Source organism: Giraffa tippelskirchi, chromosome 10 (genome assembly GCF_054371585.1).
Source record: "Giraffa tippelskirchi isolate mGirTip1 chromosome 10, T2T-mGirTip1v1.2.pri, whole genome shotgun sequence".
Lineage (NCBI taxonomy): Eukaryota > Metazoa > Chordata > Mammalia > Artiodactyla > Giraffidae > Giraffa > Giraffa tippelskirchi.
In genome coordinates, this window is record NC_137284.1 from 97163804 (window position 1) to 97190511 (window position 26708).

At 40.2% G+C, this 26708-nt stretch overlaps 1 protein-coding gene across 33 annotated transcripts in view; it reads right to left on the bottom strand.

The window, feature by feature from the left end:
* ST7 (suppression of tumorigenicity 7) overlaps window positions 1-26708 on the bottom strand; it is a 315966-nt gene that overhangs the window by 65276 nt on the left and 223982 nt on the right. For 26 of the 33 annotated variants that reach the window (XM_081537854.1, XM_081537850.1, XM_081537845.1 and 23 more), the window contains 2 exons: window positions 11048-11198; window positions 840-932 (listed from right to left, as the gene is read on the bottom strand). In XM_081537854.1, coding sequence (XP_081393980.1) covers window positions 840-932; window positions 11048-11198 — 244 coding nt within the window. The remainder of the gene's footprint in view (window positions 1-839; window positions 933-11047; window positions 11199-26708) is intronic. The other 7 variants (XM_081537855.1, XM_081537849.1, XM_081537879.1 and 4 more) reach the window with 2 other exon arrangements.

Consider the following 26708-nt stretch of genomic DNA (forward strand, 5'->3'; position numbering starts at 1 on the left):
TAGTCAAAATTTGGAGCTTATTATCTGAGGGAGAAAAGTATGTCCTAAGTCAGGGCCACATGAAGGGCCTGGACACGATTCCTTACACACAGTATAATTTGATAATAACTATTTAGCTGGAATTGTCAAAACAATGTTGGATTACAGTAAACCAAATCATACTTTCCACGTGTGGTACAGGCCCTCTGACTGCCAGCTGGTGAGGCCCTCGAGGGTAGGGTTTGCCTGCTGTGGACAGAGCTGAGGCTGCACGTGTGCCCTGCACACATCCCACCAGCTCACTTCATGTCATCCGAGAGATGCTCGCGGGAAATCCTGCCAGCCAACAGCATTGCATCACTGCAGAGAGCACGCCCACCTGGCCCATGGGTCCGCCTCTGGTGGCAATGCCAGCATCCTCATGCTGCCCTGCCTTCCCCCCAAGACTCTTTTGCAGCTCTACTGCTTCTCCTTTAGATTCCAGTGTGTACAGACTGCCTCTGACCAGCGGGAGAGCCCAGGCTGAGCCCTGCATGGTGGATCAGCCCAGCGAGGGGCATCTGCCTCAAACTAGGATCTCTGTGCTCAGAACAGCCAGGACATGATGCCTCTTCATCTAAACTTCAGTCACCAGGGTTCTTTCCCTTTGATGATCTGGACAGACGTGGAGGAGCAGGAAGGCAAGCCTACACACATAACTCACTTTAATGCATATGCTATCAAATGAGGACAGGGTTTGGGAAAAGAGTAATAAAAGACAAGGAACATCATAAACATTTATCATCCCCACCTCTTTCTATCCCCGTTGTCAGCACACCACCCTCACCAGCCCAGGAGAGGAATACGGAGGGGAGACTTACATGGAAGCAGCTCGCGATCTGCTGTCTCTGTACAGATGGGGTAGGGATAAAACAGATGCCCCTTTTCCAAGGGATAAGGGATCATCCGAAAAGCTGAAAAGGAGAGACAATATGTTAGAGGCACGATATTTGTCTCATAACATCTCAACTTCACGAAGAGCATTTCGAGCATTTTTATAATGGTGAACATTTCTACATGTAACTTTCAGAAAGGATGCGAGACTTACCCAAATGCTGAGGCATGCACCAGAGAAACTGTCAGAGATACGTTATGACAAATGACTCACACATTAACCTCACACTATATATCTGGACAAACCTCACAACACTGGGTGGGGATGGGGGTGCAGAGGAGTAGGCAAAGCCATCAGTTCCAATGCCCAGGGTTTCCTCAGCTACAAAATATTATGAAAATGTCATGAGCACTAATTCAATATAGCTCAACTGATAGTAATAACGCAAACCTGGATTGAAATGCTTCCCCAAGAAGCAACGTGGACTGACTTGTGGGAGCATGTCACAGATGCATAAATATGAAAGGCATCCTAGCATGTCTATTTTAAAAATACATCTAGGTGGATTAGAATTCCAACCAAGATGGATAAAAACAAGAATCTAAAAGTGCATGACTTGGGAGGTATTTCTAAACTTTATGAAACTTTTAAATCTTCAACATCATGTGGGGGAAAAAATGGATCTGGAGAGATTGAATATCTGTATTTTGAGGATGTCAGGCCACATAAGCTCTGCTTTTGGGGCATCAGCTAACATTGGGTCTCACATTGAATTATGACTTTCCAGTCAATCCATCTCTTCCCATTTTCACATGCGTTACTCTCCCTGTTACAATGTCATCAGCATGTTAGTCTCACTGTTCCTATGAGCAGTACTCGAGGAGGTAATTTTTCTTCCACAGATGTCCGGCAACTACAGCATGCCATAGATAAAAAATATATAAAAACTAGAACCTACACTGGGAATGTCAAATTACTATCCTTGCCTTCATGGGTGTCAAAGAGGGATGGTGGCAACACAGCAAACTTTTCAGCCTTACATGCTGCATTTCAAGGACTCCTAGCTACATCCTCAGCTGTGTAATTACCAAAGTCTTCTCAAAATGCTGTCAATGTACATATTTGTCTTTTGCATAGTTATTTCAAACAGAAATCAGAAACAAAGAATGTTCTCCCTCATGAGACATGACAAGGTTCCATTGTAACCAGCATCAGTGCACATATGGTATTTATTCTGGTGTCTGAATATTATTTAAAAGTAAAAACATTATGTATGTGATCCCAGCATTTGGAACGCAGTCAATCTGCACCACAGTGCTATCACTCTGAGGTTACAGCACGTTGCCACGGAGAATATAAATCACTACAAACGTGGGATTAGGGCAGAGCCAGTTTGCTGGCAGTTGGCTGAGGTAAAAATGTTATCAATTTTCCTCTTGTAACAGAAACCTCTTAAACAGAGATTAAAACATTAAAAACACCCCAGACTTTAACTCTTCTTAAAATGAAAGGCTCACCCTAGTTCAATCAGACCTTCTCTTTCACGCAAACCAAGATGACTTTTTCCCATTACAGCAAGCAAGAGAGGGGTTCCCTGCACAAGTTGTTAACACACAAAGATTACTTGAAGGAACCAGCATTTCTCTCAGTAGAACTAGGCTTTCAAGAGAAGGAAAAAAATTACAAAACCAAAAAAAAGAAAAACTCACTTAGTGCTTCTACACGAAACTCTCTTCTGGGAAGTGGGGCATTTAAACTGCAATATGGTAGGATTTTAATACCATTTCCCATAAATGATGGCTGCTGTGAAAGCATCCCAAAAATGTAGAAAAACCTATGTGGAAGGTTTTTTTTTTTTTTAAATCCAGATTTTCATGTGCACTAGGGCTCCTGTAATTAAGAATCTGTCCAGGTTCATATGATATAAATAAACCCTCAGTTTTCAAAGTGGCTATAAATTTGAATGCTAAATTTTATTCAAAACTGAAGTTAGTTTGCACTTCAGGGAGCAATTTTTTAAATGAAATATAGGAGTGCGAGATCTTGAGAGTGTTCAACCATAGAAATCAAATGGTTGGTTGGTGTCTTTTCAATCAGATACCAAATGCTTTTTACTCCAGTATTTGGCATGCATACAAATTTTGTACATCAAGTTACTCTTTTCCTTCTAATCAGTTCTGGTCTTTCTAGAGAGAGTGAAGACACTGATTACATATGATTCAACAAAGAATACACACACACTCTTCCTGTACCATCCTCTACCCCCAAGCCCCATGGTATTAAGGATGCTTATGGGCCCTTAAAATTTCTCTTTCTCATGTCGGTTGTCATTTACATCGAGTTCATAAAATAATGTTAAGACTTTTGGCTTCACTAAACAAAAGCAAACACAATTTCTGTTTGCAATTCTATCCTTCATCCACCCTGCTGGGCGAGGTCCAGCAAAGTGTGAGATAAGCACTGGAGATCTAGAAAGAGCGGGAAGAGGCACCACATGAGCCGTGCCAGCCGCACCCCCCACCTCCTGGTCCTTTCACTGCAAATATGTATAACTGCTCCACAAGGACCTTGTGGCTTTAGCTGAGTGGCCAGAACTTTTGCAAGTGCAAGTAGTAACACACTGATTTAGCAGGGCAAGTAAGAATGAAAAAAAAAGGTCATTTGAACTGTTTTATGAATTTGATCTACTTCATGAGTGACTAAAAACCTCCTAAAATATTGCCATCCAAAAGAAAAAAACATACATTTCAGAAGAAATACATGAAAATGTACATGCATTTGGTTAGAAAAAAACAAAAAATCTGGACTATTCAGTGTTAGTACATGGAACCCAGTGGCATTTTTCCATTTTCCTTTTCTGCCATCTCCTCCCCTACTTTGTTTCTACTGTGCTTTTGTGGCTAGAGGCAAAATGAAACCGGGAACTACTTAGTGAACAAAGCAGGCCCTCCACAATAACGTGTGAGACATTACATTACTGCCTTCTGGCCTCACCCAGACACATTTTCTAGACAGGTTTCAAGCCTATATCAGTGTTGTACCCATCAGAGACTTGACCAATTCTGGATAAAGAATCAAGAGAACCCAAGAATGGACACAAGGATGGATATATGAACAAGTTAACTCTTGATTTCCCACTGAATTCTAATGACCTTTCATCCTATCCACAATATAGGCAAGGATAGAATGCAATGTTTGATACTTTGCCTATGTTGAATTTTCAAAGAGGATCTCAGAGGACTTTATACAGATTGTAATACCAAGAACTGAGTTTGAATCCCAGCTCTACATGGTCAAAATGTGAGTGTCTTCCTTGTATGGCAGGGACAGGAATGTGAGCCAAGCATGCACTGTTTCTGGACTGATGGAGCTGACTGCCCAGGGTGGGAAATAGATGAGACAATAATCATGAAAGCAAGTGTGAAAGTTCCCCTGTGATAGCGTATAACTAATGGGGTAGCAGTGGAGGTGACAGCTCACGACGAGCCAAACTGGATCAGGCTGACAACTGTATGACTTCAGGTGGGTCATTATTCTGTGTCCAGTCTCTTTGTCCATAAAAAATGAGAACACCAAGGACCTCGAGAGGCTGTTTACGGGACTATGCGTGACAGCAGAGGTCAAGGTGTGTACACACAGTGCCTGCCTGCTCAGTGAAAGTTAGTTTTCTCTTTACCTTCCCTTTCCACTAACCCCAAGCTCCTATTTGCTCTATCAGGCCATACTCTTAGCTTATAAGTACAAATTCTGCTTATTTGTGAACAATTAGAAGTACAAATGATAGAACAGGAAATTATCATCAAAACCCACATTTTACATTCTATTGACTGTAACATAGGCAATGGCCATAAAGGCTCTCTGTCTTTTGTGAGGCTTTGGGGACAACAACAAAGAAAATTCAAAAGTCAAAACTCTGGATTCTGATCTGCATTTTTTCACTATCTTGTAATATGGCCTTGGAAAACCACTTTCCTTTTAGATTACAAGATGTTCTATTCCAATTTCAAAGAAAAATTCTCGAGTTTTGGAGCAGAGTCACTAACTTGTTAGTGACCAGTAACACTCTAATACTCTGTTCTTGCTTCCATGATAGCACTGCTCCCACCCACACTATACGTTACACATACATGTGCATGTGTATGTGAGTATATGTGTACACACACACACATTGTTTCTCCTAAAGCATTTCAGAGTCTTACTTATCTTGATATCCCTAAAAGAATGCCTATAAATGTTCACTGAATAAAGGAATGAATAAATTAATGCACAGTAGGGAAGAGACAGAATTTTCCCTTTAAAAGCCCCAGTGGATCCAAATTATGGTCAGTTGCTCAAAACTGAATAAGTGAAAGGATCAAGCTGGTTCTACTGGACAGTAGGTGGGGAAGCATCATACAATATCTGGAGTCTGGCTGCTAGTACAAGTTGGCTATGGCCAGGGACTTTAGCTGCCATTGTTTTCTCCCAAATTATAAAATTTAGCATTGGATCCATGGGCTGAAGGGTGGGAGAATTTCTCTTTAGCAGTCCCAAAGGTGCCAGGCTTTTGGAGGAAAGGTTTGATTAGAGGAAATGCCCCAAGGATCACATCTTACAGCCAGTAATATTTACCATCAGGTTCAAAGAGAATAAATTAGAATCAGAATCTCATCCTTTGCTTCAACAATGGGCCATTTTCTCCTCTCAAAGGAAAGATTTGCCTTAATCCCCCTAAGACCCACCTTCAAATCTTATACATTATTTAGTGAATTTTTGGGGAAAAAAAAAAAATCTCCAAAAAGAAAATAAAGATCAAGTGAGGAAGAAAATGGAAACAAAGAAAAGCTAAGTGATTTACCCCATGGTATTCTAGTCTTTTGATATATGGAACGTGAAAATTAAATCTTCCCCAGTTGCAGTCAGCAGACTATCTCACTTTATAAAATAAATATAGCCAAATCAGAGCCTTGAAAATATCAAGGCAGGAGGGAGATAAGGCCGCATCAGAATTTAATACAGGTAAATTAGAAGACGAACCATTTAAAACAGGGCACCATAAGGCACAGTACTATTGTAACTAAAGACACGGTTCAAATGAGTTTCCTCATTCATGTATGTTTTTTATATTCAACATATACTTGCAGTCATGTGTGTACATGTTTGTGAAGATAACCAGAACCTACAGTGCTTAAAATAAATATAATTCAGATAATGTGGCAGTTGTGTAATGAACTTAGGAACATGTTTTCAAATCTTAAATAAATTAAAGCTTTTCCCCTTTCTTGATTATCTTGACTTTGAGAAACACATTGTGTAATTTCAGGGGCTGGGACAGTGATGAATCAAACATTTTACAAACCTTTGAAATGCTGATGTATTTGTGGTTGAGGATTCAGGTTTTTTGTTTTTTTTTTTTCAAACCACCATATGTTTCAAACCCAAACAATCTCTGCCATGCATCAGCTGGACTTTGGGGTTTTATCAAAAATGTGAGTTATTTCAGCCTGATTGGTGGGAGACTCACTTAATTCCACAAGATGACTAATGCTCCAACATAATAAACTCATTAAAAAGAAAAGAAAACTATACCTCATCCCCACCCCTAACCAACACTTTTGACGTAAGTAAGGCTTTTAATTCTTTTTCTAAAAGATAAAGTGAATTTTTGAAAGAATACTCACTTTTAACATGGAACCTAGTGAAATTAGGTACTGTTACCTTTCTCCCTGAATTCTCTTTCTAGTGAAAAAGAGGAACTGGAAGGGAGTTGGGGAATGGTCTTAAATTTCAGAATGAAGAGAAAAATGATTTAAAGGTGAAAACCTGGACGATGAGACTGGAGATGTCAAAAGGCGCCACCCAGTGGTTAACTGGAGGAAGTGCAGCCTCCTGAGCTTAGGCATGGGCAGTCTAGGGGAGCCCCACTGACCTCCAGAGAGGGAAAAGGAGTGGTTTCTGTACTGTAGCAACCCTCAGAGCAACTGCCCTGAAGCTCACCAACTTGGAATAGGGTAGTGGCATTCAACATCATCAGCACTTCACAGTTTCCAAAAAATGGGTACATTAATATCAGTAAATGGGTAGCTGAGCCAGAATTCTAATCCAATCACACACAACTTGTCAAACAATCACACACAACTGCCTGAAGTTGGAGTGGTAATTCTTTCTCCTAAATTTCAAGACAGATTTATAGCTTTGTTTTTTTTAAACAAAGACAAAACTGTTTGTAATGAAAGATTATTTTCTAAATACATGCATATATACATATATACAAACGTACATATATACACATAAGTATTTATGCTTGAAGAAAATATATATGGTTATTGTATAAAGTTTGAGAAATACAAATATGAAGAAAAAATCACTTAAAAATCTACTTAAAGGTATATCTATTTCTAACCTTTTTTACCTTTGTTCATACATAGAATGTATCTTTTGTATAAAATTGGGCTCATTCAATATTTTAAATGTTTAAGTCAATATTTAATAACAAAATATAATTTTATATAGAATGATTAGCTTTCAAACCATTAGAAAGGGCATTGGAATACCCCAGCCTTATGTAAGTAGTGGTATAAATTGAGGGCTTCTAAACAAATGTTTCAGGAATGGCTTGCTCCTCTTCTCCTTAATTTATCCAGGTAAGGCCTAAATAGCTGGTATTACAGAAAAGAGCAGTGAAGACACAGTAAACCTGATTCTAACATCAGTGCCTGCAGGACGTTCAATAGGTTGCTCACCTCAGTGAAGCTGCTTCTCTCTTGAACATCTAAGATGGCTTGTCCTGGCTGACTCAGAACTTTATCAGGAGTCCATGAAATGATGGAAATGCAAACCCTCTGTGAATTACACTGTTACACACTTTTCAAGGTTCTTGGGATCCTCTACTAAGGTCCTCAATTAACTACCAACTAAGGTAGTCAGCACCTGGTAAGCACTCTCACGGTTCTCTTTTCTAAAACTGAATGGTATGACTCTCTTTTTGAAAACTGAACAGCTATGTAATTTCCTGGCTTGGTTCTTAATTATCTATAGGGATTAAATGCCGAGTTTGCCTTTCATATAGGTCCCTGACTGTCTTGCCATACTGTTTTATGTCTAAAAACTCACCATTTCTTTTTATTCTAATAAAGTGCTCCACCCATCTAATTTGAGGTAATTACATCCCCCCAATGGTACCTCACTGCTTGATGTGGGGATCACTGGTCACTTCACATCTCTCACAATGTCACTGTCCTTCCCAGTGTTTCCAAAGCATCTCCCCATTGTTATCTGGTAATATGGGTAACTAACTTCAAAACAGAATTTTTTCATTGTTTTTTATTTTTACAGTTACACCATTCCTAACCCTGTGTCTTTATCACTTCTTGCCCCACCCCTCTTCTGACCTTTTCTATAGGACTAACTACCTTATCAATCAGATCCAATCAATAAGCTTCTATTACTATATTTCCAAAATGCCAATCTATACATTGAAGGTCAAGAAGCAACAGTGAGAACTGGACATGGAACAACAAACTGGTTCCAAATCAAAAAAGGAGTACGTCAAGGCTGTATGTTGTCACCCTGCTTATTTAACTTATATGCAGAGTACATCATCAGAAATGCCGGGCTGGATGAAGCACAAGCTGGAATCAAGATTGTGGGGAGAAATATCAATAACCTCAGATATGCAGATGACACCACCCTTATGGCAGAAAGCAAAGAAGAACTAAGCTTCTTGATGAAAGTAGAAGAGGAGAGTGAAAAAGTTGGCTTAAAACTCAACATTCAGAAAACTAAGATTATGGCATCCGGTCCCATCACTTCATGGCAAATTGATGGGGAAACAATGGAAACAGTGACAGACTTTATTTTAGGGGGCTCCAAAATCACTGCAGATGGTGACTGCAGCCATGAAATTAAAAGACATTTGCTCCTTGGAAGAAAAGTTATGACCAACCTAGACAGCATATTTAAAAGCAACATTACTTTGCCAAAAAAGGTCTGTCTAGTCAAAGCTTTAGTTTTTCCAGTAGTCATGTATGGATGTGAGAGTTGGACTATACAAAAAGCTGAGCGCTGAAGAATTGATGCTTTTGAACTGTGGTGTTGGAGGAGACTCCTGAGAGTCCCTTGGACTGCAAGGATATCCAACCAGTCCATCCTAAAGGAAATCAGTCCTGAATACTCATTGGAAGGACTGATGAAGCTGAAACTCCAATGCTTTGGCCACCTGATGTGAAGAACTAACTCATTCGAAAAGACCCTGATGCTGGGAAAGATTGAAGGCAGGAGGAGAAGGGGACGACAGAGGATGAGATGGTTGGATGGTATTACCAACTCAAAGGACATGAGTTTGAGTAAGCTCCAGGAGTTGGTGATAGGCAGGGAGGCCTGGCGTGCTGCAGTCCATGGGGTCGCAAACAGTCGGACACAACTAAGCGACTGAACTGAATCTATACATATGTTCTTACTTGGTAAGCCAATTTGTCTATTTAATTTTACCATGACTAATACTAGGTAAGGCCTCTCATGTTCAATCTTGCTAGGCTTTATCTCTTTCTTTCTCATGTTTAAATAAAAATTCCTTTTGTCTCAGCAGTACGGAATATCATAATTACAACAATAAGCCCAAGCCAGAGAGAATTGTACACTTGTCCACACACACCCTGAACAAGAATCTGCTGTCTTAACACATCCAAACACCAGGACCAGGATACTTGGAGCATGTTATTACACTTACAGAGTGAGTGTAGAAATATCCACCAAGTCACCACCCCTCAAGTTATAAACAGTAAATGATTTAACTAGACCCACTACAATTCTCTGAAGGAGTATTTTCAAAACAACTAAACAAAAAACTTTCAATCAACGTGAGTCCTATCTCTGTCAAGTTACTTTTACTCCATCTCATTTGACTGCTCCCCACCCCTTTCCTGTGCCAGTTTAGATTCCTGCTGGGTTAGGGAAGGGCAGGAAAAGGGAAGAGTAGAAGATTGGCAAAATGAAAATGGAAGGAACAAAAATAAACAGTGAAAGGGATTAAAAAGACATTTGCTGTGAGGCTGATCAGAGTAGGGGTGAACTAAGGAAAAATTATCAGAAGACTCTAAAATTTCTTTTCCCCATGACGGGGGGTGGGGGTGGGAGAGGGGACCGTGCTACATGTTATGCTTGTTTTGCTTAAATTTATGATAACAGTGTCAATATACATGTTGTTCAATAAGCCACAGTCTTGAGCCCTTTTCATTCTCCCCAACAGCTCCCCTCCAACACACTTAGCACTGTTCACAGTGTCCTTGCTTATAAAACTGTCCTAGTTCCTCAAGTCTTGGTTCAAATCTCATATGATCCATAAGGTTACCCATGACTGCTCCACCCCATAGGTCTCTCCCTTCTGAAAAATCATGGAGCAGCTGCTAATGCTGCTGGTTACTCCATCCAATTGGATGAGATGCTTCTCTGGGGCCAGGAGCATGTCTCACCCACCATTACAGCCACTTCTTCTCACACAGAATGATAGTGCCAGCAGCTGCTCAGATCAATGTATCCCCACATCCAGCTAACAGGCATTTATTCCTCAACACACAAGGCTACCCCTGCCACCATACTAGGGTCCAGTTGTCCTGAAGTATAACTGCTGCTCCTTTTTGTTTGGCCAATTGAGCTCTCCTGGAGGATAACTGTGGCTCTTCAGCCAACCCTCCCAGAAAGGCCATCTGGAAGTGGTCATCAGAGCCCAGCAAAGGGGCCTGGCTCCATGCCAAAGACTCCCATGATGCCAAGGGGCTGTCTGGGTCTCCAAGGAGGGTTTCCAGGAGTAGAGTGCTCCTCTGATCTTTGGGTTGGGGAGATCCCCTGGAGGAGGGCATGGCAACCCACTCTAGTATTCTTGCCTGGAGAATTCCCATGGACAGAGGAGCCTGGCAGGTTGCAAAACGACTGAGTGACTAAGCACAGCACAACTGCTGGAACAGTCCAGATTCACCCCCTCTGCTGTATAAACTTGCCTTTTTGAGGTGCAGAGACAGCATCACCACAATAACACCCACCACCACTGGGAAACCAGAGAGCCTGAGTAATTAACCACTTCTCTGTGATGGAATATCACATAGCAGAGCTATAGATATGCAAATCTTCATCATTCATCACAAATGCTCAGGGCAAAAACAGCTTTAGCATGTTTTTGTGCTTTAAAAAAAATTGTTTCAAAGAAAGAAAATTACTTACTGCCTTCCCACGTACAATGGAGAAGATTCAAAGCTCCTTCTACCCTCTTCCAGTGCGCCAGATGGAAGAACGCATATGCTATTGCTTCACTGTCCCCTCGCTTCAGGATGTGTTCTGGGGGCAGGATTAAGCTTTTCATTTCTAGTAGGTACTGAAATTCAAACAAAGGCAGGAGACAGATGCGTCAATACACAGTAATTTGAAATTCAATATTGAAAATGGAGAGGTTAATTCCTCAACACACAAGCCAAAGCCACTGTTCATAAGTGTTTCCTCAAACCTGCAACCTCATTACCACATCTGAGGGCAATTACGGAAACATCCAGCAATCCAAAGTTTGCTGACAGTCATTTAGCCTTGTACTAGTTTCCTACAGTGAAGATCAGAGGCTTTCAGGCTAAGATATTCTAATCAAAGAAATATATACATATAGACTCAAGCAGAAAAAGGAAATTTAGAAGATATGATCATTTGGTATAATTTTGTAACCAGAAGGAAAATACATGAAACAAACACATGAAGGTTAAGAAGTCATGTGTTCCCCATCCTGAACATGTAAACCCATGGCTGATTCATGTCAATGTATGGCAAAAACCACTACAATATTGTAAAGTAATTAGCCCCCAACTAAAATAAATAAATTTATTAATAAAAAAAAAAAAGAAGTCATATGCCTAAACCAACTGCAGTAGAGAGATGAGGATGACAAGCACTGTCCATTAGTGTTTCTACACAGATCTATCAAGGAGAAGGCCAGAGTCCTGTGGAAAGGGTCACCTGTAGCTTCTCAGATGCTGGAGAAGGAGGGGTGGCGGCCTGGGCACAGGAAGGCCCAGAGGGAGGGAACAGAACAGACCCCAAAGCATGTTCTTCCTTTGGCTCCTTTCAAACACTTCAGGGGCCTCAAGAGCACAGGGAGAGGATGGATATTCTTCCTGGGGGCTCACAGAAGACTAAGCTTCCGTCTGTATTCCTTTGTGTTTACTACAGAATAGAGAAGGAAGCAAATTCAGGCTGGTATTTTATATTTGCAAAAGCTCACTGGTCTTTGCTGGCTGGCGTTCCCCATGCTCCACTCCTCACCACCTCCCCTTTGGATCTGTCCCCAGCACACAGACTGCCAACCACAGTCGCAACAACCCAGGCATCTCCTATCAAATGGAGATTAGCAGACCACAGAGGGATGTGTTTCATGGAAACGGCACCAGCACAGCGAATGGAGGTGCTATGAGAAGAGATGTCCAACACAACTTTAATGTCAGAAACAACTGTCTGGATTCATGTGTTGGAGGAAATTTATGAGAGAGGGTGAAGAGTGGAAGAATCCCAAGACGCAGAATGGAGGTTACGAGACACCCATCAGCGTTCCCCTCTCATCCCACCGTGCACACTGGGCACTGGGTACAGTGGCCTTAAGCTTCCTTGCGTCTAGGCGTGTTTGGTGTCAGGGCACTCTGTCCAGCAGGAGACGGGTGGACACATTCTGGCCTCTGGGTTCAGCAAATGAAACTTCCCTTGCTCTGGGTCTGATATCTGAAGAGAACTCTGAGCCTCAAAGCAGGAAGAGCAGAAAGTGAGAAGGCTCACCCAGAGGACAGCAGAGAGCAGCCTGCACCTTCACCCTTGTGGAGCAGGTGGGTTTGAAGGCCCTCCTCCAGAGAAAGACCTCTTCCCAGGCTGGTCCATGAAAGGTGCTCATTAGTTTGATGAGAGCTCCTTGGGCGTGAGTTCATATGCTTTTTTGAATTCTACATGTTATTGCTTTCTTCCTTCATCTTGCTTTAAAACACTGCACAACACAAATCTTTTGTGAAAGATAATGATTTTGAATTACCTACTAATCATACTAGCACTGTATCTATAATAAATATCAATCATAATATAAATACAAAGGTGAATTTTACATTCAGAGATATTTGGCTATCATGTTGTGATTTTACCTTAACAGAAGTTATTATATCATATGCTGCCACTGCCCATGATGATCTTAGAAGGCCCCAAGAGTCATAACTTATAAAATGCTCTGAGCTGTACTGATTTTTTCAAAGTTAGAGAAGGAAGACCTTCTGGTCACTCTCAATAATCATCAAGAGAGCAAAGGCAAGGGAAAATTTCTTGCTTAATTAGTGCCCTAGAAAAAGATTTTGATTTCTGAGTTTCTAATAATTATTTACAGCCTATCAAACAGTCAGCTTTTAAAGAAGGATCATGTTATATGACCTTTGAAACAAACTAAATATGAAAACCACTATCTCATGTATCCTAGGAAAATAGAAACCTCAAGTTCCTAAGGATTGGATGGTGATTGAAAGAAAAGTGTAACTTACCATACCTTTTCATTTCTATGATTAGGAAAGGCTTTCAAAATCATATCATTAAACATCTGTGAGAGAACCCTTCTCTTAGGCTAAAGAACCTTCAGGAATAGGAGCACCTGAGAAGAAGTGGGCCTGGCAGACACCACAAGTGGGTAGAAGCCTAAACAAACCAGGAAGGGGTGTGGCAGAAGGAACTTGGGGAAGGAGGGAGGACTTTTAGAAAATTATCTACAAAGGGATACATTAGATCTGTGTTGTCCAACATGGTATCCTCTATTTAATGTGTATCTATTTATCAGTTCAAATAAAATTAAATTAGAAATTCAGTTCCCACTAGCCATATTTCAAGTCCTCAAATGCTGTATGGAGTTAATGACTACACTATTGGACAAGGCAGAGACATTTCCGTGATCACAGAAAGTCCTAGTGGACAGCATTGATTCAAACAATGGAAGTTTCTAATCTTCAAGTAATCGAAACCATTTATAACATGAAAAAATTTCACAGATGTGTGTTGAATCTACTGACCAAAAATACACAATAAGGCAAAAAGTTACAATAAATAGTAATAATACAAGAATTCATTTAAAAATATTACTGGCCACCAGGGTGTCTACATAATATCTGGAAAGCAGTAGTGCACATGTGTATGAGACAGCTGGTTTACTCAGCCTGTTGACTGAGTGTGGTGCATATGGCTTCAAGGACACTGTCCACGTCCCCAGTATGGGCTGTGAGGTAATGCTCTGTTTCTCCTCTAAGCTCCCTTTGATCTCTGTGTACGTGTACTTTTCACACACCACCTTAGATTAGTTATATGTCTCAGCTCAGGCATAAGATCTCAAAAAACATGAATCTCATTTCCCAAGAAGTCTCTCAAAATGAGCATCCCTGGCCTTATCAGCCTCATGAGACGAAGCAGTTCAGCTCACCAAGAAAACTCAGCTGCCTTCCCATTGCAACTACTTAATGGCATAAACAAGTTTTGCATATAAAGGAGATTTATACTGCAGCATGGTTTCAAATAAAATGTTGGCTCTAACCAAATAATGAAGGCTAATAACAACAGTGTGTTATATTTCTGGCCTGGTTTAAAATGGTTGGCAAGATTAGTTCTCAACATGTGCAACATTTAAATTAGAAAGGCATGGAACAACATTTCACATCTTACTTGTCCAGAGAAAAATAAATGGAAGAGGGCAGATCCCTATCCACAACTATGCAGAAATCAATTAGAATAACTGTAGCTTGCAAATCAGAGAACACTCCCTGCCTGTCTGCAGCAGTTCCTTGGCTTTGATTAGCTAAGCCAGCATTCTGCGCTATCTTGCCTGCCATCCTGCCTCTGACTTCCTTCTCAGATTCTCAAATCACATTGCTCTTGAAGCACATGCTTCTAAAGGTTTCGGAAGCAACTTTTCAAAATCTATTTGTGTCAGAATCTGGTTCCTAAGCTCAAGATAGGAACATAACACATTAGCACAGATGAAGAGGAGCTGAGTGGTGTCTGCTTATGGAGTCTGTGAGCAGAGGCTGGTTCATCTGTTGGGAAAGGTGTAGAAGGGAGGTGCCCTGTCAGAGGCTACCCCAGGTGACTGCTCAGATCTCTTCTGTTAAGGTCTTAAAATTCTATAATAATTAGAGTGAACATGATTCCAAAGTTATCCTTCACACAGATATTAATGCCAAATAGTCCATACTCCCTTTTTGGATTTTCAATACCAATAACAGCAGAAGTCCTAAGAAAATAACTGGCAAAAATGTGGGAATAAAGAAAACGAGAAAGAACAAATTAATTAGACTACAATACATTTAGATGAAGCCTATCATGTTCCTCATCCAAAAGCAGGTAGTGGAAGAATATTTATTAGCATGAGGAAATATTCATGATATATCACTAAATGAAGAAAGAACAAAACAAATGTATCATACAGATTGTGATTTTGGTAATACAAATGTATATGTAGTAATTAAAAGCATTGGAAGGTCACAGATTGAATGTTAATGGTGGAAAATACTTGATCTTATGGAGATTAATTTTTCTACTTTCTCTATGCTTTCCAAGTTTTCTGTAATAAGTATTTTAATATTTTATCTCTCTCTACATATATATATGTATGTGCATGTGTGTGTGTGTATATAATAACAAAACTATTTTCTAGACTTGCATCAGAAACATAAAAAGCAAACCACACAAACAAACAAGATAACCAGGGAGAGCAATTTTTCATGTCTTCAGTGCTTTCGTGCAACTGGCTCTGAAAGAGGCTTTGAGCTTAGAAATGATGTGTTAAAAACATCAGTAAAGGGCTCAGAGAATAAACTAGTGCTACTGGGAAGCCATGCTGCATGTTCTGAGTTTCAGTGATGTCTACTCCCTGGAGTCAGTAAGACACATGCTGGAACAGAACAGAGATGCCTGAAGGGGACCACAGCTTGCTCTGACCATGCTGCAGTGGGGCCTCAAGTGCACAGTCCTTTGCCCCAGTCCCACTGCTCATCTACTCCCTGCTCCCTTAAACTGCTGCTTGAATCCTGTCTCCACTATTCTAGGAGACCTCGGACAAGTTATGTAATTTTTTCAAACTCAGTTTGCTCATCTGTTAAAACAAAATAATAAAAATACCCTCTTGCTGCTTTAACTTTTGTATACCACATAGGATAATATTTGTAAAGCATTCACACAGTTCTGGCACACGAGTATTCACTAAATAGAAGCTATTTTTTGCTAACCAACAAACAAATGAAGTATTTAAATTACTGTGGAGGGAAGCTGTGTTTCCTGTGGATATATGTCCCACATATGATTGAATCTGTTTCTCGGTAAAACACTTCAGCAATTTTATAGTAGTAGTAGTTCAGCTAAAGAGAACTGGCTGCCAGGGGTCATCAGCTGACCAGTTTGAAGACAAGCACAAAGCAAAGCTGAAATGCCAAATTCAGCCTGGTGAGCTGTAGTAACACCCAGGGGTTCTCTTCAAGCTCACTGCTTCTTGCTGGTTCACTTATCTGTTCATCAGCTACTTTGCTTCATTCATAAAATACAGCATGTCCACAGTATATCTCAAGAAAAATTATGGGAGTGCTGTCCCTCAAGGGCACAGATATAGCAGTGGCCACATGTTACACATATGTGCTTAGTCGTATCTGACTCTTTGCGACCCTATGGACGGTAGCCCACCAGGCTCCTCTGTCCATGGGATTCTCCAGACCAGGAATACTGGAGTGGGTTGCCATTTCCTCCTCCAGGGGATCTTCCTGACCCAGGGATGGAACCTGGATCTCCTGTAGCTCTTGCACTGGCAAGTGGGCTCTGTGCCACCTTGGAAGCCCATAGCAGTGGCCACAGTGTTCTCCAATGACACATGCGGGAGGACCCATAATTTACCCCAGGGGCACAGATATGGGCACATCCACAAGTCACCTCAAGTGACTTGATCAGATCATGGACATGATCAGGTCAGGTCCGTACCTTGGTGACCTTTAATCTTTGTAAAAGTGTGAGTGTGAGAGAGAGAATGTGTGTGTGTATGTGTGTGTAAACATGCATGTGTGCACACATGTACAGACAAAGAAACAATAAAATTCAACATGATGACTGTCTTAGTAAGAGGCATATACTTAGTACTAAGGAAGCAAATGAGGAACATTGTCTCTGGGACAGCTTCACAGAAAGAGGAAAATATGAGTCAGTCTTACTAAATAAACAAGAGTTTAACTGTAAAGATGAGGGGAGGCGGAAGCCAATGTAAGGCTGGGCCAAAGCATCACAGGGCATAATGGGTTTGCAGTCTTGAAGGGCTTGAGTACTAACTTGACGGGAATGGCCAACTCTGATGAAGCACTAACACATGTCAAGCATACTTATCTCAGGTACTCTTTACAACTGTGTGAGGGAGCTGATATTATTATTCCTATTTTATAGATGAAAAAAATGGACACTTTGGGAAGTTAAATAGCTTGTCCAGGGTTGCACAATTTGTGTGTGATGGAACCTACCCTGGAACTCGGGTTTCATGCTACTCTCCAGGGAGTGGAGCAGGAAACGCAGATGTAAAAGGCCTTGCGTGATTTGCTCCAGAGTACAACCTTTCCCCTGAGTTATTCTGTGGTTTTCAAACTGTGAGACCCTGAAAATTCTGTTTTGAAGAAAAAAAGAAACGTAACACAGAATGTGAAGTTGATGTAAAACAAAGCTGTGAGGGATCTTAAGGAAAGCACCCAACAAGGACTGAAGACTCTAATAGCTCCTAGGCAGAGTCTGCAAACCCCTGCAGTAGGCACTGGGAAGAGAGTTGGTACAGTTTGTACCAAAGTTTCTCCATAAAGAAATGGGCAAGTCATGTGTAGCAGCTCCAGATAGGGAACAGACTAAGGTTAGCAAAGTCTCAAAAAGCTCCTGTCCAAGTGAGGGCCAATGAGACTGAAGAGGGGGACTTTCCCTGGACTCGCCACCTGGCTGAGTCTGAGGATGAGAGAAGGACTCAAGGTGATTGAGATATTTCTAGTTTAGGAAACTACCATAATGGGAGATCATCAGCTAAGATAAAGACACCAGAGGACGAAGAGGCTTAGTGGTGGAAAGGTAACAAAAACAGCTGAAGTGCCTACAAAACACCTCTGGAGTGACGGCCTGAAGGTAGGAGTGAAGGGATGCTGGTCTGAGTATGCGGGGAGCAGAGAGGCTGAAGAAGCGGGAGTACACGAGGTCTCCCAGGAGGGCTTCCAGAAGGAAAGGAGAGAACTGAGGACCAACCTGAGGGAGGGCAAGGAGGAAGTGCTGCAGGAGGAGAGCCCAGAGAGGCAGCAGTGGCACAGGAAGAAGGTAGCACAGAGCCAAGATGACCTCAAAATAGAAAAAGTGGTCACTGGGACCAAAGGCTGAGGAAACATCAGACAGGATGAGCTGGGGGAAGAGGGGGTTCGCAGTGGGAGTGTCCTCTGTGGAAGCAGCTACACTGCTTTTTGTTAAAGAGAGAGACCTCTTAGAAACTTTCTGTTTTTGAGAAATGTGGCTAAAAACTGGTTTGTGTTCATTTTTCCCTGGGTCCTATTTCCACAATACATTCTCCTTTCTCTAACCCAAAAAAGCTTTGGAACAAAATCTGACTCAAGTCAAAGAAACTTATATTGAAATAATAATATTTCTGAAATGTACCATTTGACATACAATATCATAGACAATCTGCCAGGGTATTCTGAGTTTCTGCTTCCACGCTTCAAGCACTTTTAAATGCTAAAACCCACGACACATTTTGTTTCCTAAATTGGATTAAAAAGCAATTTTATACTCTGTCAATCAACTTTACTAAGATACAAAGGGAGGATTACATTAGTGTTTGCAAGAAACAGAATTTCCATCACTATAACAAGGTCCTGTGGATACGCCATTAGCATATACATTTACCAGGATGCTTTTCCCCACAAACCTCTAGAAATCCCTATGAAATTTTAGATTAACATGAGACGAACTTTTCTTTTTAAAAAATGCAAATTTTTTAATGGGAGTGCATTTCTGTCATAACATTCTTCATTCTTTCCTCTACATTTTCTTATGCCTTTCTTTCCATGCTCCTTTTATCATTTAAAAACTAGACCTTCACCTCAAAGCTCTGTGGCAGGCACCCAGGCTGCCCTGTTGCTGACTGAGGGTCAGGAGTGTGGCAAGCCCCTTTCCGCCAGCACCCTCAGGATGCCTATGCACCCCCTGCAGGCCCCTCGGGGGGCCAAGGAAGACGAGCCTGAGATTTAGCAGCACTAGGATTTGGGGCAAGATGAAGAGGAAAGTTTCCCCCTTTGGTCCTGGTGACTTTTCTTGATTTTTCTCCCTCAACAGCTCCACCCACAGCATCCAAGTACTCCAACCCCCCAGGGCTCAGAATGGGTGTGGGGCCTCCTGTGGGACCTCATGAGTTTGGGATTGTCCTGTGGTGATGCGGATAGCTCCCAGGCTTCTGTTATTTTTTAAACTGTATGAAGAGGTGCCTTAGAGTTGCAGGGCTACCAGCCTTCTCATCCCAGTTTCAACCAGAGTGATTCTACTTTTAATTACTTTGTTTACTGAGGTTTCACATAAGATTGCAATAGGAGGGAAAAAGCTGTTTATTGCTTTAAAAATAATAAATCATTATTAATTAGTTTGTTGGTGTTTGGTTTGGGATTTTTTTGGTGGTGGCAAGTAGGAATGACTGTGCTAGAATAAGAGTACAAGGCACAGGTCGGAAATGGGTAACTCTTAATCAGTCACAAGTGAAGGACTTAGCCAGCAGTTATAAACTAGAAATTCATGAAGACAACAGCTGCAGCCGGAATGTGCTAGAGCCTCTTCCAGGTCTGGAGACTGAGGAGAACCTGTGGGCACTCCAGGTCGGGGCCCTGTAGCGCCACTGTTACTCTCTCTGGCTATAATTCTCCAGACTATGGCAGTCTAAGAAGTATCATTAAAGTACATTTCTAAGCAGCCTGTACTTGTGGCCAGCATGCAAGTGCAGAAACAGCTGAAGGTACAAGGGAAGAGGCGATGAAAGGGCCAGCACGTACTGCACACCTACTATGTTCTGAACAAGTTAGTTCCACTTACTTTTCATCGGCATCATGAAGCCTTTATTCTTATCCCCATTTTATCAAAAAAAAGAAACCTGGCAGGGAGCTAATTAACTCTTCCTTCCCATACTTCCTTCTGGTCTTGTGGACAGGAAGTAGGAGTTCTTGTTTCAAACACTTTTGAACTCCTGCAATAACACTTGATGAATCTGCCTACTTATATTCATACCCCTTGCATCATCATTGTAATTAATGTTTTCCCAGTAATAACAGGAACTCTACATACTGGGCCTGACAATTCAGACAAGAATAAACGCACAAGGCTGATCATGTTCCACGTTACTAGCAGTGGCAAAGAAATACAAACTAAAAGAACAGAATTACATCTGTCTGTACTTAATAAAAATCAAAATTTCTATTTTCCTTCTGTTTTGTTTTTTTTGGTTTTAGACAAACTGCCCCATGCTGGTGAGAGTGTGATAAAATGGAAAAGTAAGAGTCACCAGCTGATGTGAGTGTAAACTGCTATAATTTTTTTGGTAAGCAATTCAGCAATAAACATCAAGAACCCTGAATGCTTCTATATGTTATTCAGTCATTTTTATTATGTAAATTTATCCTAAGATAAATTTAATAATCTTAAAGACCAAAAAAAATCTTTATGCCCAAAGACGTTCACTAGTCAAGATGATCTCAAACTGCTGTCTATAATTAGAGAACACAAAAAACAAATCATTCTCTTCAACAAATGACACTGGAAAACCTGGATATCCACATGCAAAAGAATAAAACTGCACCTGTATTTTACACCATAGGCAAAAATCAACTCAAAATGCATTAAGACTTAAACACACAGGATAAACTTCCTAACACTGGGTCTTGGCAATGATGGCTTGGATATGATACCAAAAGCACTGGCAACAAAAGCAAAGTAGACAAGTGGGACTACATTAAAATGAAAAGCTTCTGCATAGTCAAGGAAACAATAGAAGAGGCAACCTATGAAATGGGAGAAAATATTTGTAAACCATATCTGAAAAGAAGTTAATATCCAAATAAATAATGGAACCCCAATTCAGTGAAAATGACCTGATTTAAGAGTCAGCAAAGGACTTGAACAGCCATTTCTTCAAAGAAGACATACAATGATCAACAGGAACATGAAAAGGTAACATCATAGACCATCAGGAAAATGCAAATCAAAACCGCAATGAGATACCACCTTACACATATTAGGTTGGCCACTATCAAAAAATTGAATATGACAAGTGTTAGCAAGCAAGTGAAGAAACTAGAATTCCTATGCACAGTTGGGGGGGGTGTGTAAAATGGGACAGCCAATGTGAAGACCCCTCAAAAAATATGACCCAACAATCACACTTCTGGGGATTCATCTAAAAGAACTGAAAACAGAATCAAAGAGATATTTGCACTCCCATGTTCACTGCAGCATTATTCACAATAGTAAAGAAGTAGAAACAATCTAATTTTCCATCAATGAATGCATAAATAAAGAAAATGTGGTGTATACATATAAACACACATACACATCATACTGGAATACTGTTCAGTCTTAAAAAGGTAGGAAATTCTGCCTTGTGCAACAAAATGGATGAACTTGGAGGACATAATGCAAAGTGAGATAAGCAAGCACAGTAGGAAAATTATGCATGATTCCACCTGTATGAGGTAGCTAAAGTAGTAAAATGCATAGAAGGAGAAAGTAGAATGATTGTTACCAGGACCTGCGAGGAAGGAGAAGTGCTGAGTTGCTGTTCAGTTGGCATAAAGTTTTAGCCACAAAGAAGAAAAGATTCTAGAGATGTGCAGTACTACAATGGGCTTAGAGTTAACAACACTATGCTTACACTTAAAAATTTGTTAAGAGGGTAAATTTTATGTTATATACTTTTTATAACGAAAAAGGAAGTAAATCATCCAGAAAATATTTTTAAATTTTTGAAAGCACATGGCTAAAGACTTGGACTTTACTGTGAAGCTAGAAGATAACCATTTTAAGGTCAAAGAACTCTGAAAATCTGATGATCCTCCCCAAGAAAGAGTAAACATACCCCAATTCCCAACCATAAGATTATATTTAAGACTATTTTCTTCCTGTCTTTTTTCTATGAATTTTTTTTTAATACTTAGGAACCACAATCACACAGCATATTCATATTTTTGAAAGTTAACATGGGACCGTTCAGTTGGAGTATATGGTTGGGAACTAGGGATATATTTACTCCTTCCAGATACGGGGGTTTCCCTGGTGGCTCAGTTGGTAAAGAATCTACCTACAATGCAGGAGACCCAGGTTCGATCCTTGGGTTGGGAAGATCCCCTGGAGAAAGAAATGTCAGCCCACTTTAGTATTCTTGCCTGGAGAATTCCATGGACAGAGAAGAGCCTGGTGGGCTACAGTCCATGGGGTCACCAGAGTCAGACATGACTTAGTGACTAAACTACCACCACCATGACTAGATATGAAGGGATTATGAATGATTTCTTTACTCTTTTCTCAAATACATATAAAAAAAATTATAACACCACTATGGAGGGAAAAACCATACCTAATGCAGCTTGTAACAAACCAATAATTTAGTCATTTTTTGGACATTTGTCAAAGTGAAATTTATCTTTAGCACCCTGAAGGAGTGAATGCAACATCCTCCAAACCGAAAATGTGTCTCTTCACAGGGAGAGCCTTGAGATGGAGGTGTGGCATACTAAGAGAACATAAGCACTCCTTAACTTAGATCTGAGTAAAGTAATGGATCACTGATAGAAATGTACCCCTCCTTGTCAGGCTGAGTAAGAGCAGGGCAGTGGGAAAGCACATCTGTGGGGAAAGCAGAAGAAAAAACTGAAGCTAAAAATCCATTAAACAATAGATAGCAATACAATGTAACAATACAAGATATAGAACTGAGGGGCCCTTCATTGGTCCAGCATTACATGGTGAAGGACAGCAAAGCCTGGCATGCTGCAGTCCATGGGGTTGCAAAGAGTCAGACACAACTGAGAGACAGAACAACAACAACAACAAAAGTTTCTTTAAAAAATGGAGAAACTCTCTTTAAATACAAAACTCCTATTTTAAGCAACACTGAATGGGAAACTCTTCTAATGGTTTAAAGTTTTGTCTTTTTGAACTGTGTACTTGAAAATCACCAGCATGATTAAGATCCTAAGACCCATTAGAAGAGTTTCCCATTCAGTGTTGCTTAAAATAGGAGTTTTGTATTTAAAGAGAGTTTCTCCATTTTTTAAAGAAACTTTTGTTGTTGTTGTTGTTCTGTCTCTCAGTTGTGTCTGACTCTTTGCAACCCCATGGACTGCAGCATGCCAGGCTTTGACGTATTAACTTAACCTAAGTTAAGCAAATTCACAGGATCTCAATGCCATTTTAAAACCGTAGAAAAATCCAATATCACTTGATTAAAAATTTCATCTAGAAAGCTATGAATAACAGCCAAGCACTAAAGATGAAATCATAAAAGAATATGTTTATGTATCAAAAAACAAAAGCCACCATAAACATTACAAAGGAACACAACAAATTGAGGAAAATATTTGTGTTATCTATGAAAGAAGGGAAATACTTGAGATATAAAAAAAGAAAGAAAAAAAAAAAAATTCAAAAGAAATGACCAGTAGGCACATAATCAGTGTACTGTAGTGAGAGACCAGAGGGGAAGAACGATTCTGGGATGGGGAGGTACATGCTTCCCAGTGGTGACTTGTAACGGTGGGGGTGAAGGATGAGGAGGATGGCCTGTTGGAAGGAACTAAGAAAAGATGAAAAGACAAGTTGGATTACATCATAAGCGGTCCTGAAGAACTATCCAAGGAGTTGACACTTTCTGTAGGGCTGGAGACACAGCTGTGCTTCCTCGGGAAGGGAGTAACACAATTTGATGGCAGTATGAGTCTCTGGGGTGCTTCCTCCTTATACTCTGCTGCAATCTAAAGCTTTAGAAATCATGTTAGGAATCAAACAACTTTGAGGCTCCCTGTCAGAAGAGAAATCCACAACTTTGTACTATTGTTATTTATTTCTCAGTCCTGTGGTGTGGTTAGGAGCAGTACTCTCTATTCTTCACATTTGCAGGTGAAGAGAGTTCCTAGGAATAACTCTCCCGGGGTAAGCATCATTGAATGTTGAAATACTAACTATTCTTATTGGGGTTGGAACTAAACTAGAAATTTATGGAAGGCAATTCACAGTTATCATAGTTGGTATTTTTTCTCCTTCTAAGCAGGCTATAATTGGGTAAAACAGCATGTATATACTGAAAATTCCAGGGGTAGGCCACTGAAAACTTCTTGTGAAAGAGAAAAAGAAACTATGGAAGTAAGTAAGACACAATAACACCCTGAAGAAATCTGGATTGTCCACAGGAATTGAGTGCCTTGGGAAGGGATGTGGCTGCCATCATTTCAAGGTTCGTGCCTAGGCTGGTCTGCCACCTGGTGGGATCTGGGGGACAGTGGAGGGAGATGTTTAAGAGCTGGATAACCCAGGATCAGTTCAGGCTCTGTCATTTACTTATGGTGTAACCAACAGCAGATTACTTAACCTCTCCAAACCTGTAGTGCTCTCTTCTATGTAGCAGGGATAATAGCACCACAGTGTCGTTATGAAAAATAAATGAGATGGCATATGTGGTTAGCACTGTGCTTGTCACATAGTAAACATTAACATACACCAATAATAAACATAACTTGCATAGTATCATTATGAGAGATTTAAGCTTAAAATCTGGGAGGTGTCCCACATGACATTTAAAGTCCCTTCTTACTAAAAGAATCTTAAGTGTTTATATCCTCCATTGATGTCTCATTAGAATTAAGGCTATTTTCTGCCTGAAAAGGCACCCATATACATACACATACACACACACACACATGTGCATGTGTGCACACATGCACATGTGTGTGTGTATGTCTACTAAAGTATTAGGAAGCAGTCCCAACAAACAGAACATGTATAAAAGATATTGCTAGCAGTCTGCATATGTACACATGTACCACAGGTTTGTGATTAACTCTGCACACATAAGGTCAGTGATTCATGGAGCTTTCCCCCTTGAAATGTCAATAATGAGGAGGATCTGGAAACAAGTTTTCTCCTCAGCACAATCATCAACAAAGCAAAGTGGTAGAGAATCAGTTTATTCCCATGCCTTATTGGTTTAATGACTGGAAGCTAGAGTGAAATCAAATACTCTTAACTTGTTCTAATTATTTCCACTTTTATAAGACTTCTATTTTGCAACTAGAATACTAGTTGACTGAGTCAAATTCTTCCATGGCAGCTTTAAACAATTTCTTAGGGCTCTTACTACTCTTCTGGAAGCTCAACCATTTAAGACCATTATCTAGAATTAAATGACAGCTTCAGTTAAAATGTCTAACCAACAAGCATTGTTCCAAGGATTGCTGCAGTTTTCTAGCTTGTGTCTCAGGATGACAAGGCTTAGGCTGGTATAACCAAAAAAGTTAAGACTCGGGTCTCATACTTGAAGAGTTGCCAACAAGCCAAATATCAATAATTTTAATGATTTACAAACACATGGTGCACTCAAGTATTTTCAAAGAACTTCAAATATATTATCTCACTTGATCTTTATCACAGAACATAGGAGAGGCTTATATTTTTATCTTCACTTGGAAGACAAGGGAAAACTTTGAGTTCAGAGATGCTAAACTGAAGATCCCATGGCTAGTGAATGACAGAGCCAGAACTGGAACCCAAGTTTTTGTCTCAGAATCTAGGACTCAATCGTCCAATACTGTTTGTAAAAGAGACTTATGTGTGCTCATAAAATAGCTATGTAGTTAGAGAATGGAATTCAATAAATATTATTAGTTTACTGTAATTCAGGATAATATTTTCATGATTAGTTTTACATTTTAACTAAATTTGATAATACATTTTTAACTTATCTGAAAAGATATTAAATAGATATATATTTTATACTACCCTATATACAATACCTAAGTCTACAAATACTGCACTGCTCATTATCCACTGAAACTACAGTGGATAAATATATCCTTCTGCAAATATGGCACTGTGCACCCCTCTTCAATTTCCTGTTTTGTGAAAAGATGACCATGATCTGAGTAAAACTTTAGAAATGATAGAGATCACCTATCTCTGTCACTCTGGATATCAACAAAGTAAATTAAAGTAGGTAACTCCATAAGTCATCACACAGGCATATATACACATACCCCAAACCCACCCTTTTGCTACAGTACTGCAACAAAACAAGAAAACAGCCTTATTTTGTCATTTTTCACCAATGGAAACTTTCATCAGACATTCTCCCAAGAAAATTGTCTTGTTGTACCTGATGTAAACTACAGGAGGTTTCCTAGAGGTCAAAATGTGCTTTATAATATCCAGAAACAGAAAATGGCCCTCAGCAATAAACCTATCAGGGAGCAGGTACTCAAATACAGGTAATTCATAAACACACACTCTCCTTCTGAATAAAAGATTATAGAAATATCCTCTGCCATGATTTGACTCCCTTAAAATCAAATTGATAAAAAATACCCAGGAAATACTGCATATTTATAAACTGATCAGTCTTGTGGTTAATAAGACAAATATTTCCTATTAAAATAGCACTCACAAGTCAAAAGAAAACTACTCCATACTGTGAGGTTTTCCTCATTATTTGCTGGCCAACACTGATTAATTATCATTTACTTATGGGCTTTCTTGATAGATCAGTTGGTAAAGACTCTGCCTGTAATGCAACAGACCCCGGTTCGATTCCTGGGTC